The sequence below is a fragment of the Acanthisitta chloris genome, unplaced genomic scaffold, assembly GCF_000695815.1.
Source record: "Acanthisitta chloris isolate BGI_N310 unplaced genomic scaffold, ASM69581v1 scaffold44533, whole genome shotgun sequence".
NCBI classification, from domain to species: Eukaryota; Metazoa; Chordata; class Aves; order Passeriformes; family Acanthisittidae; genus Acanthisitta; species Acanthisitta chloris.
The window spans coordinates 1-13,027 of record NW_008666238.1 but is presented as its reverse complement, the minus strand read 5'-3'; the positions used below and the strand labels follow the sequence as shown (position 1 = coordinate 13,027).

At 41.2% G+C, this 13,027-nt stretch overlaps 1 protein-coding gene across 1 annotated transcript; it reads right to left on the bottom strand.

Annotated features, from left to right (window-relative positions):
• Positions 1-965: 965 nt before the first annotated feature.
• Positions 966-12,830, bottom strand: CDR2 (cerebellar degeneration-related protein 2, 62kDa; the record flags this gene model as incomplete). The annotated part of the gene is made up of 5 exons (XM_009072008.1): positions 966-1,838; positions 3,012-3,176; positions 3,332-3,480; positions 8,304-8,416; positions 12,770-12,830. Coding segments are annotated over 5 exons (1,356 nt in total), but the record flags the coding sequence as incomplete, so codon positions are not given.
• Between the last annotated feature and the right edge of the window lie 197 nt (positions 12,831-13,027).

Below are 13,027 nucleotides of genomic sequence, written 5' to 3'. Positions count from 1 at the left end.
GGTGCTGGCAGTGTTGTGTCTGTCCTCCCACCCCCCAGGCAGCACGGAATAGGGGCACAGAGGCTGACACTGGAAGCAAGAGACAAAACAATAGGATAAGGTTTTACCAGGCCTGTCTCCTAAAGCACTTAAAGAGTTTGTGGTACGTAACATTCAAACCTACTCCACTATGTCAATGCTACTACTTCTTAAATAGCTAAATTGCAACTCTACCTTACCAAATACACATAAAAAGGTACTTTGCAGACATTCCACCAGAGAACAGCAGGTCCCAAATAACAAACATAATCAATTCACAGTATCTTGCCTTAAGACAAAGTGCCCTACAAAGAAAACCATACCTAAAAAGCCACACAAATTTGACATCAAATCCTTTCTTAGGAGGAAGACATTTATACTAACCTGTGGGAGAGTTTAGAGCGTGTGAAAACGTGATATTGGCTTAGAGCAAGCACAGCTCCTCACTGCCCTGCCAAAGCAAGCTCAGCCAGACTGCTCAGCTCCTTCCTGAGCATGGAGGAGAGGCTGCCCCTGAGACTGGTCAGGACTCTGCTTTTGTAAATTTGCTACATCAGTGTAGTTTCAGGGCTAAGAGCATCACTGCGAAGTGAAGGAAAGCTCCAGTCTGGCTCTTGTGAGAGACAGATTTCTTAGCTCTGTTATTTTTGAAGTGGATTAAGGAAATTAGTGCCAGTTACTACTCTGGCCAGAGACTTAGTGCAGTATGAAGTTGTAATGTAGTATTAAGCTACGATGTTTGCTTGCTTTACATCCACTAGTTTGTGTGACAGTGCTAAACATTATATCTATTGCTACATAGGAACAGGGAAACTAGCTGCTAACTAACTAGCTTGTTAACTACAGGTCTACCAGCCAATCCAAAACATTAATTTTGAGTGCTCAAAAAATGCATCAGTTCAATGGGTCTTCTGACATTCATGTAGAGTGTGTTCCTGACTAACAGGTAAGGTTATGGCTGAGAGGAGAGTGACTTGTACTTGGCTCTGTGTTCATCTATTTCTTCTTTTGTTTTTCTGATACAGCTAAAAATTTCCTTGAAGAGTGCTTTATATTCAGGTGGAGTACTTGTGGGAGAGTCACTTAGCTCCACATTTGTCAATTCTTGATTGCTAGCTGAAAGATCATACTGGGTGTTCCCCACATTTAGGTCTTTGGAATACTGCTTCAGCGTTTGTACAGCCTTGTGTTTCAAGCAATCTTCATCCATCTGACACTTCTGCAAAAGTTCCTCATATTTCACTTTCAGAGCATTATACTGAGCATCAACTTCATTGAGCACAGAGATTCCTCGCTGCTTCACAGCCTCAGCTCTCCTGATACACGTTTCCTCGTGGCCCCTCAGAATGTCAGCCCCTGCAGCACTGCTCAGCAGAGTTTCACTGCTGCTCCGTTTCAGTGCCTTCTTCTCAAGCTCTGATACTGTCAGAAGTCCCTCATCCGCCAGGCTCTGCCCAAGCTCCCTGTCTAAAGACTCCTTGAATGAAATGAAAAAGGATTCGGGCACCAATTTCTCTGCATTATGGAGTGTGTTTTCAGACTGAAGGATCTGTCGCATTTCAGCTACTTCTGCTTCCAGCTCCTCTGCACGCGCCCGATACAAGTCTGTGTCGACAAGCCTCCGCTCAAGGTCGCAGTTTTCTTTCACCATGAGACTGTATTCCTCTTCCATGGTCATCCTCTTCTCTTTCTCTTGGTTCAGTTGGGCTTGCAGAACTGTAACTGCCTTTTTTAAGTTCTCATTTTCTTCTTCTAGAGGACTTAGCTGACTATCCATCGAAGTAATCTTTTCTGCAAACACGTGATCGTACACAAAATACCTGCAGAAACACAGTGAGTGTTATCAGACCTGGGAAGTAGAGCTGACCACACCTCCTAAAGGTTTCCTGTCCTGGCTAACTAATGACATTTAAACTGTGTGCTCAGAGCACACAAAGTGCCCATTTCAGTAACCTATCAATCTATCTGGCAATCAGAACAGAGTGTGTAAGTACTCATATGCCATCCAATCAAGCTCCCACCTTAGACAGAATGACAGCTCATTAACAGTGTCAAGTTACAGACTGTAACAGCTGATTGAACAACCAGACCTACAACTTAAGTTTAAATAAACATTGCCTCCATGTAGCTTGCAGTACTTTGACACTCTGGTATTTTCCACAGCACTCCATTCTTGTAACTTTTGTCACTGCTGATGGTACAAACAAGCTTTAGAACTGGCCAGGCAATGCTGTAGGCTGGTACTTTCACAAGCATTTAGCAGTGTGAAGGAATCTACTTATCTTTTGAAATGACAAGAACTAACTTCTTTTTGGATGTATGAATTTATTCTAGAGTGCTACCTCCAAGCAGTGCTGAGGCTCAAACACAACAGCCTGTTCTCTCTGGAAGTACTTCACTTACAAAAAGGCCTTCTAGGCTTGAAGCTGGTCTGAGCTTCCATCCCAGGTGGTTGTCCCCATGGGCACACTGATGCAGTGCAGCTGGGTCAAACAGCTCTAAATTTAAAAGGCAGCCCAGAGCTCCAGGTCCCAGTTTTAATGTCATGTTAACCAGCTTAAGTACAGGAAAGCTATTGCAAGGCTCCTGCCTTCCTTGGAAAGGAAATATCCATGGATATCCAAGGAAAGGGATACAGAAAATTACAGAAAATACTCTGCACTTAGGATGTTTGTTTTTCATGGTATCTGTGTGTGCTTTTATCTGACTGGAAAAAGGGGGGTGCAAATCGTTGCAAGCTTTCTAGGCTACCATTTGATATGGCTGGAGACTCTGGGAGAGAACCTGTCGAGACAGAAAGTGGAGCATAAATACTAGTGTGCTCTAGAAACATGTCAGCAGCAGTGGTGACACCACACAGTGCAGATACTTTGCTGGTTGTGAACATGAGATATTTTCTCTGCTAGCTTGTCTGATATCTGTGCTTATGTCTTAGTTTTTAAAGCTCTGCTTAAAATAATTTCAGCCTCCTTTACTAAGGTGAAAAGCCTTACTGGCGAAGGTCATACAGCTCCTTCAGGCAGGAGAAGCTGTGCATTGATCGTGGCTGCTCAGATCTCTCGTGGCTCGTCCGGCCCCGTCCAGGCTTCTTTAGCTCTTCTACTTGTCGTTGCAAGTCATCTATGTGTGTTTGTAGATTTTCAATAGTCTCTGTCAAGCTAAAAGGTGAAAAGACCTTTAAATAAAACTATCCTTTCAGTTTACTGTAAAACACCACTAGACAGACACAGCCACCTCATAACCACACAGATACCCTGGGACTGCTCTTACTGATGTCATCAGCTGGGGGAAGGGATCTATAAAGGTTTGTTACCTTACGATCTTTTGCTGTGAAGCTCTACTCTCTGCGACCAGTTTCTGATTAGTGTCCTCCAGCTCTCTGGCTGTCACATCCAGCTGTTCGTACACCTTGGCGTGCTGGTCGTTCATCTGCCGCAGGAGCTCCACTTGCTTCGTGAGGTACTGCAAGACAGCACTGCTGTTACTGGCTTACAATGGAAACACAAGCTACAACTGCTATCCTGCATTTTATTCACATTCATAGAGAAAGCAGTAAGTTTCAGGAATGCAAATGTCTGTGGTTGCTTTGGTAAGCTGGAAAGGCAGTACCAGTAACTCAGCTAAGCAGCTTCCCTTTGGCATGGAGGCCAGGCCAGGCTGCTCAAGCACTCTGGAGGAGTTGGGTTTGATTGTGTAACCCGTCCTTATCTGTGCCCACACCTCCTGCATGGGGCTGGTCTGTGCTGCAGTCATCACTGATAGAGCCTTCAGCCTCCAATAGCCCTTAAATAGTCCTAAAAGCTGCAGTGGGCTCCAACAGAATTATTTTTTTTTTTTGGCCCAACAACCTTTTTTAGCATTAAAATTGGGCAGCACGAGCCATAATCAAGTTTTCAGCTGACCAAGGTTCTTCCAGAAGCAGCATTAGGTTCAGCACAACAGAGTGTCAGCTGTGGTCACACTTAAGGCAGATTGTGTGCTGCTGTGTCAGGAAGTATAACCAAGTTACTGATTTAAATCTTTAGTTACTCACAGTGAACTTCTCCAGTTCCTGTAATCCCAAACAAAGGTCTCCTGCCTTTTTAAAAAATATAAAGCTCCACATGAAGTACTCTGAATTTTAATCCTCTTTGGTTTTACAATCAACAACTGTTGATTGCAGACGGGTAAGTTTCTTGAATAATGTCAGAAAGCTTGGCATTCTTAGTCTAAGAGCAGTTAACAATCACCTGAAGCTCTTAATACAAGTCTCTTGTATCATCCCACCCAGGACAGGACTGATCCAGTTCTAGAAGTCTACATGAGCATTTGCATCAAATAGTCTTGAACAAAAAACTAACCTTCTATTATTTCAGATTATTTTGTTCTTACACAGAATTTACTTCTTGTGTTACTACATGCTACTTACTGAAAAGTGAACTTTGAGTAGGAACATCCAGCAAGTTCCTAGGCAGAATTACTTCCCTTTACACAGCCCTGTCACATACTCAAAACTTCTAATGTTCTACTTAACCTTTTACCTCATTAAAAGATTGGTGGGTTTACATTTTAGGCAATTTAAGAACAGCTAATAAGTTAATCTAGGACTAGTAACTGCTGCATACAGACTTCCAGATCAACATGATAGCTGTGGGCTAGATCCTTTTGTAGCCTGTGCACACATGACAGGATTTACACAAAAATAGAACATAGATTAGCAGCAGAATCTCAACGTGACCCATTTCAGATTAACTTTCCCTATTGGTTATAGCTGAAGGAAGGAACTGGAGATCCTCAGACTTTCTTCAGCAATACCAGTGTGGCTAAGCACAGAAGCCAAGGCTTTGGTGCCCAAACAGATGTTACCACTTACTACAATGGCCCTTTGCAGAAGTTTTAGATGAAAGGAGGTGAAGCACCACTTCCTCCACCCTGCATCTCCAGTGTCTTCAGGGCTGGTATCAAGTTGGCCTGGTATAACCAGACCACCAAACAAATAAATACTTTAGAAGGTCACATTAATTTCCAACTCCACCTGCAACTGAGCACCTAACATGAAGCAGCAGTTGAGACTTCTTCTGTTCTACCACAGGATAAAAGGAGAGTGTCAGTATTTCCCAAGTCTGAGTGCTAAGAACAGATTCAGACAAGAATGGAGTTGCCCTTTCAATCCAGCACTTATTACATCTGCTGTGATTAGTTAGTGGGCCATGTGTCAGCACAAAGGTCAGATATAATGATCCAAAGCTGTAAAATGCTTAGTATGTTAGAGTTTAATATATCAGATGTAATCTTAAGCATACCATAGCCTCTGACCCTTCCTTTCCAGTGCAGACAAGGTGGTACCATACTTCAGACCGATTTTTTAGCTAGTTCTAGGCTTTGCTGCAAGTAAAATCTGAACTAACAGGAGAAAAAAAAGCCCACAAAGATTTACACTGATACTGCACTGAAAAAGCTAGTAAAAAAATCAGCAGAGTAGCTACAGGAACAGCTGAAAGATTGCGTTCAGGTTAGAGACAAGCACTTGAAAATTGGGAAAAATCAAGCACAGAGACTGGATATGCCATTTGCATATGTATCCTGCATAGTGAGGTATCCTGTGCTCCCACAAAACACAGAAATACAGGTATGAAAATACCAAACTGAACTGCCCTTACCAGTCAAGTACTGCATCTTGCATGTGCTAACTATTCCCATTTGTTTCAGTGAATTCCTGTAACAATTCCTTGTGACAGTAAGTTAATACATTCAGTTCCTCCACTGGAGGGTCTCTGGGTATTTGAAGAAGGAGTTCATTTGATTTTCCCTTTTCTATCAGAAATCCAGATGCAAGAGAAAGCTCTTTGGAAAAAGGAAAGTGTTGTGTTGCTATTACACTTTTAAATGGCACTGGGAAAAGCCAGAAGGTTGAGGCAGGTGGTGGAACTGAGAAGACAGCATGTTATTACAGCACATAAAAGTACAGTCACAGGTTCTTTGACTCAACACAGCAAACTGGGCAAATAAAGGTACAGGCACTATGTATATGTCAGAAAAATCACCAAAACTGTTCTAGTCTCTTCCCTCCTCTCGGAGGGAGCTAATAGCACAATTCAACATACATTTCCTACCCTCACTGAGGGAGAGGAGGAAAGAGAACAAAGATAAAGCCTTCAAAAAGCAGTACTGCCCAAGTCTTGGCAAAGTAAGATATTGAGAGAATAAATCAATCTGTCATGTCTGAGGTTGTCTGACCACCCCAGTACTTGACCCTGCAACACACCAACTCTAGATCACTGCTGGAAGGACACTTGGGACACTTCCAGGTGCTGAACCTGCCTCAAGTAGTCAATAAACACTGACCCACCAGAACATCTTAAGCAAATGAACTGGCTTAAACCAACAGGATATTACATTCTTAATAGCACTGGGCTATTTCTGCAAATGAATGTAGATAGTAATATTTTCCATGTTTCAAGATAGTGTCAAAACACAGCTACACTCAACGAGGCAGGTTTGTTATCTATGGCCAAGTTGTGGTGTTTTATTCCAAAAGGTGTGTGCTGTGTTAAACACTTTCTTAAACCTGGTTGTTCACACAGGTGTTGAACCTTAAGCATCCAGTATTTGTACAGCACCTTGGAAGTGTTTGTCCTTGCTAAGTCCTAATAATTGATCCTTTTATAAAAACTATTCAAGGCAATGAGTTATTTTTGGTCTCTACATAAGTAAATACATTTTTTGACGCTGTGGCACTAATATAAACATCAGCCATTCCAACCATTGTATCACGGAACAAACAGGGTAACAAAGATGACATTTAGCACATAATAGAGGAAAGAGCCAAAGAAGGTACAAAACAAAAGCATCTTCTAAAAAAAAATCCAAACAACCGACAAATCAAACCTGCACCCAAAATTGTTCATAGAATCATAGAATTTAAGGGTTGGAATGGACCTTACAGATCATCTAGTCCCAACCCCCTGCCCTGGGCAGGGACACCTCCTCACTAGATCAGGTTGCTCAAGGCTCATCCAGCCTGGCCTTGAACACTGCCAGGGTTGGGGCAGCCAAAGCCTCCCTGGGCAACCTGTGCCAGTGTCTCACCACCCTCACAGGAAAAAACATTTTTCTAATATCTAACCTAAACTTCCCCTCCTTCAGTTTGAATCCATTACCCCTTGTCCTATCACTGCAGTTCCTAAATCACTTAATCATCACTTAATAAAAATGCTGCATGTGTTAACTGCTTCAAAGACAACTACATACCTAAGCATTAAGCTTAGGATTAAGTTACCTGTTACCACTACAACAGTAAGTGTTTTCAGTCTTAAGTTGCAGCTGTACAAAATCCACACACCATCTGTAACTGCAGAAGTACTGTGAGCACAAAGGAGCTCAGATTCTGTAAAAACCTCCTGCATACCAGTCACAGCCTGTTCCCTGTGATTCATACCAGAGCCAAAGTGCTGACTACGTTTCAATACGTTGTCAGCCAGCAAAGTCCTGAATATTGAATAATTTAATTATTAGAGACCATGCACTGCCCTCTAATAGCTGAAAAAATTCATTATGCTGACAAAGGCCAGGGCTGCAAGAACACAGGCAAGATTGAAAAAAAAAAAAAAAATTGCCAAAAATAGTCAGGCTTTTCCACTCAGATACAGAAAGATGAGTGGTTTTGAAAGGATGGTTAAGGTTTTGTTTGGTTTTTTTCCCCTGGAAAACACAGAACAATATATCCACTGTGTCCTATATTTAGATACTCTTTAAGTGAGGTTTTTGCTCATTTTTGTTGTCTGTTTGCTGGCTTTTTTTTGTCATTGTAGGTTTGGTTTTTTACATTAAGATAGACTTCAGCTCCCTTTACCACAGCTCAGTTTACTGGCAATACATATCCTCAGATTTACTTAAATCTCTCTTCTGCACTTACCAGCATTTAAATTTCAGTGCTGTAACCATTAATATTTTCATACAATAATTAAAATTATTAATGTATATGTCATCATATAATGTCATTTTACCTGACAAGATCAGGAAAGTTTAGCAATAAATAACTTTTCTGTACAAAAAAGAAAAGTATCTGTCATTTGTCGTTAAACAAGCCAAACCCAACATGACATTTAATAGCACAAAGCTTCTGGTAGTCAGAGAACCAGTTCTAAGCATGAGGAACCTCCACAGCTTCTCAAATTCTTGAAGTAGCAGAAGTGGTGAAAGATCGTTCAGTATTTTCCATCTGATGTCAACAAATTCAGATCTCATGTGCTATTATTTGTTGTAGGTCTAGATGCTTTAACACTTGGATCCCTTAAATATTTTACCTCTATCTCCTGCAGTTGCTCCTGGTTTGTTGCATACATTTGCTGTAAGGACTCTTCTAGTTCAGTGTTACGGTCCAGAAGTGTCTTCCCCAGCTCAGCAGCAAGGTGAAGATCTAAACAAAGAAATCATGTTTGTATGTAAGTCATAGAGCAAATACTATAGTCTGATTTTACAGCATGTTAATAAAATACTTGAGTAATTTTTATTGCTGTTATGACTGCTCCAAGTTATCCCCAGTACCCAAAAAGAAAGTTAGCTTATACTTAAGTAGAACATTAATAGACCATCTATAATGCAAGTCTAAGTCAGGCCTGAAACCTGCAAGGCACTTATTTCATGGAGCCTCCTTAGTTCCTCCAGACACATCCAGCCACCCTCACCTCCCACATCTGCCCAGTGCTGCACCAGTGTCCCTACCCAAGCTGTCTGTTAGCTACTTCCCCACGTTACAGCACTCAGAAGAATAAGCACAGAAGACCTGTAAAAATGTTCACTGGGCTAGACCCAGGCCAAAGCTGACTGCACTCATTTACTTTGCTGCTCTTCCCATCATCCCTTCACCAAGGAGCTCAGGTCACACAGGACCCAAGTGCTAAATGAGTGTTTCAGATGCTTTTTATGGTGAAACAATAATATCAAAAGACATAAAACTGAGAAAACAGGCACCTATTCTGCTTTTCAAGCCCATAAACCTAGGTGACAGGAATTGTTTCATGTGCTCCCAAGCATCATTTTAAATGTCATTTGTTCTCAGGCACTTGATCTCAATTCCACTTCAGTCATCTTCAATCCCCTCCAGGGTCCACTGACTGTAGTTGCAAATTAAGAAATAAGTTATCTGAACACTCAATTCCTTTCTAGAGGGAAACTTGATGTTTGTTCAACAGCATCAGTAGTGCTAGATGTTCTGTATTACTACCTTTACAGACAGGTGTCATTTCAAAGCTAACATAATGTGACAAAGTAATAAATCCTGGTGTTACTGCTAAAACTGGAATTACTCTGTGCAGAATATTACATGTCAAGATGCCTAAAAATCTCTTAATTTTCCACCTCCCTCTCCTCGCCTGGACCACACCTATATGCATGCAATACAGCTAGTTAGTTTTCACATAGAACTTGCATCACTAATGGGAAAGAGAGAAGTCAATAAAAACTTCAAGAAGACATAAATTAATAAACTGGAGACATGCATTGCATCATCAGTAGTTACAGCTGGAGGAGAAAACATAGTCAGTTTTCATTTTATTGCAATGCCCTTGTTTTAACATGTTATCTTACCTCTTTCCTGCCCCTTCCCAATTATCTTATCAGCTAGGCAATGGAACAGAAACAACACTGCTCCCAGATTTTTTCATGCTAACCTTCACTTTGGCAGCCTGTCCAGAAGGATTACTCCATCTCCATACATAAGCCAAAGACCAAATTCAGACTTACAAGGACAAGTGAGCACAAACATTTGTCTATAAAGCTGTAGATGTCCAATTCTGGCAAGACAACAGCTGTGCCATTCTTTACACATTCTTTACAGCTGCAGTGTACTGATTCCTACCTTAAGGTCAGATTCTTAGCATAAATGCCATGAAAATTATTTCAAAGACATCACATTGCATGGGGCTGTTCACAGCTTCAGAGGATGTACAACTAGGAGCCACGTGGCACAGTGAAATCTATGCTTAGGAATTTATCCTCACATAGCACCACTTGTTAAGGAACACAGCCTATGCCAGAGCTGGGCTTAAAGTATTTGGATAAGGAAACCTTAAGGCATCCTGCTTCAGTTTTCCACATTTTGTAAACAAGGTGCATGATATTTCCCCATGGATAGACTAACTCCCAGCCCTACACCAAGCTGTTTGTTCTATCACCTTACAGAATGTTGTAGTCTTCCAACCCAGAGAATCCATCATCCTATAGAAAATGGAATCCTGATTCACAAATTCTTGTACTACACAGATCTCTGCTAGGAGCCACAAGCTTTAACACTCCTCAGCAATACTGGCATCATTCAAGGCAGAGACTAAATAGTCCATTCTTTTATTTTAATAGAGTAGAATAAGAGCTTTAGAGAGGATTTAGGATTATGTTAAAGACATAATGCATAATGGAATTACTTGCTGCCATTTCCCTTCCCAGAGTGAAAGTTTGTTTTGATGTTTAAGCACATTTAGGAGTTGATAGTTCCATTCTTCATTGCCCCCTCATCTACTAAATCAAATGGCACATACCTCACAGTACCTGGTGAATAAGAGCATTCATGTCATACTTACACACTCATTGTGTTTCCTGGAATGGCAGAAGCACAAATGAGTTACTGTGGGACAAACACGCGATTTTATAACTAAGGCAGTTTGTTTCTGAGGGGGAGAATGCAACTGGACGTGCTCAGGAACATAAAATAAAACCTTAACTCTAGCAAAAGCAAGAGCTGAAGTGATTTCACCTCTTCTAAAATTCAGAATTTGCTTTGCTCCATTTTCCTGCCTTGCCAAATACCTATAAGCCCTACAAAGTGCAAATTTTACCATATATTTTACCAAGAGGTGAAATATATGTTCTCCAGATACAGAAGGAAAACAGTTGATCTGCATTTCTCTTGAGAGAGGTACTGTACAACACTGGAAGCAGATTGCATTTTCTGTTGTAAATTTATGTAAAGCAACAGCTAAGTTCTGACACAGACATGCATTTCTCCTTTCCACCATGAAGATGTAAGCAGAGAGGTTTTTAATAATGCAAACTGTTATGTGCAGATCTTAAGATCTTCGTTTTAGTAAATCTGATTAGTTGTACTGGAGTTTAACAGCTCCATCAGAAACCTCTAGACCAAAACAAGGCTTCAAGGATACATCTTCTGTGCTGCTGAACAGCCCTCACTTCACAATCTCTCCTGACAGTGTTACTAGAATTGAAAGGAAATAAAGCCAGTACCAAAATCCTTCTCTTCTACTTCTTCATAACCCACCTAACAAAATCAGAGAACCTTCAATCTAAAATTAAGCCTGTTCCCTTAAACAGCAAAAAGCATTAATAGTGCAAGATATATAAGAAACTCTGGTTGAAGTTTACTTGACTGTAAAATTAAATGTTGATATCTTTAGTTTCCTATTTCCTATTCGTATTCAGATTGCTCTCTGTCCTGTAAAAGTGAGTAACAAGACGCAAACAGAGCAGTCATATACAAGAATTCTTTTCCAAAGGTCAGCACACTGCAGTAGAGCATGGACACTGCAGGATGGCTGCTCCCATCCTTGCAGGAATTCATGAGCACTGTTTTCACAAACAGCATGCCAGCACAGCCAATCTCCATTGTCAAGGCAAAAGCTCTGGTGCAGATAAAGACTGTCAAGGTTTTCCAAAACCTTATCCTAATGTTAAGTTTCCAAGACCCGCTGACAAGGACTACAGGCTTGTTTCAGAGTGCTTCCTGATGTTTTACAGCCCGGGTTTTCTCATAAACCTACTCCTCAGTTTCTAAACACGCACTGATTGTTTGGGTTGTGAAGGGTTTCACGAGTCCTTGATAAGTAACCTTACAACTGTGTTTACATACATCGGTAGAGCTTAGTCGCAGGAGAAGGAAGAGCATCTTTCAGTCTCCAGAAATAAAGTACAGCACAACATTTAAAATACATTCCTGTAAGGAGTTTCTTCTTTGCATTTCAACTTGCCCATCAGTTTATTCTCCTCCCTTCCCTTTTGGCAAGGCTATTACTCACTTCCATTTAGGCTTGTAAAGAGAGAACCCTCAGAAAAAGATTGTTCAAATGTAGAGAAGACATTAAGCAACCCTCAAAATGCACTAACCTCTAGAATGGGGCATTGTTCCTTAAAAGCTCACAGCAGAGTCAAATGGTGATTGTTTCATTCATTTTAATTAAAAGATGAAGGTAAAGGAACAAGATGAAGGCAAAGAAATCAGTTGTTCTACATTGTGACATCTCTTTGCAGGTCTTCTACCCCATAAAAAGACACAGCAAAAGCACTGCTAAATCATGTCTTCAATTTTTCAACTCTCTTCCCTTTGACAGCAAACAATTGTTTCAGGATCTTATTTAAGCTGGTTTGTTTGTATCCTAAAGCCATGAAAACATCTATTTTGGGCAGAGTACCTAAATATAGCTTTCAGTTAGCTATTTTATACAATATGCAATTAGAGAGACCTGTTCCTGTCTCAGGAGGAGTTTCTGCTGTCAGATGCCTGATCTCAGTGTGAATCTTTGCTTTCTTTATGACTTACAGTACAGCAGCACCCACCAATGCCAAGAACTAAGCAAAAAGCATAATGCTGGAGCAGGTTTGCAGGAAGCCACTTCCCACCCTCGAGCCGGCCTTTTAAAACGAATTTGGGATTAAGGACAAAAAGTAGAACTAAGTAAACACGAGTCACAAATGTCACTAGGCTCTTAAGGAAATTGCACATTCTTTCCATATCACGCCTGTAGAAGATTTTTAGTGCAATTACGCCTGTATTCCTCCGGCTCCTTCATCATCTGTGACATGAGAACAGCATCTAGCGTTAAGACCTACCGATGGAATGACACACAGGAGCTAGACACGTATAATTTTAAGGCGTAGCGGAGTTTTTTGTCTATTTCAATAAGAAAACCCAGTAAGTTTGTACGCCGGACCCACAGCGAGTGGAGCAGCGCTACAACGAGGATGAGAAGCCTTACAAAGAGCTCAACAGGGCGCCCCAGCGCATCCCAGCGCGGCGCTCCCG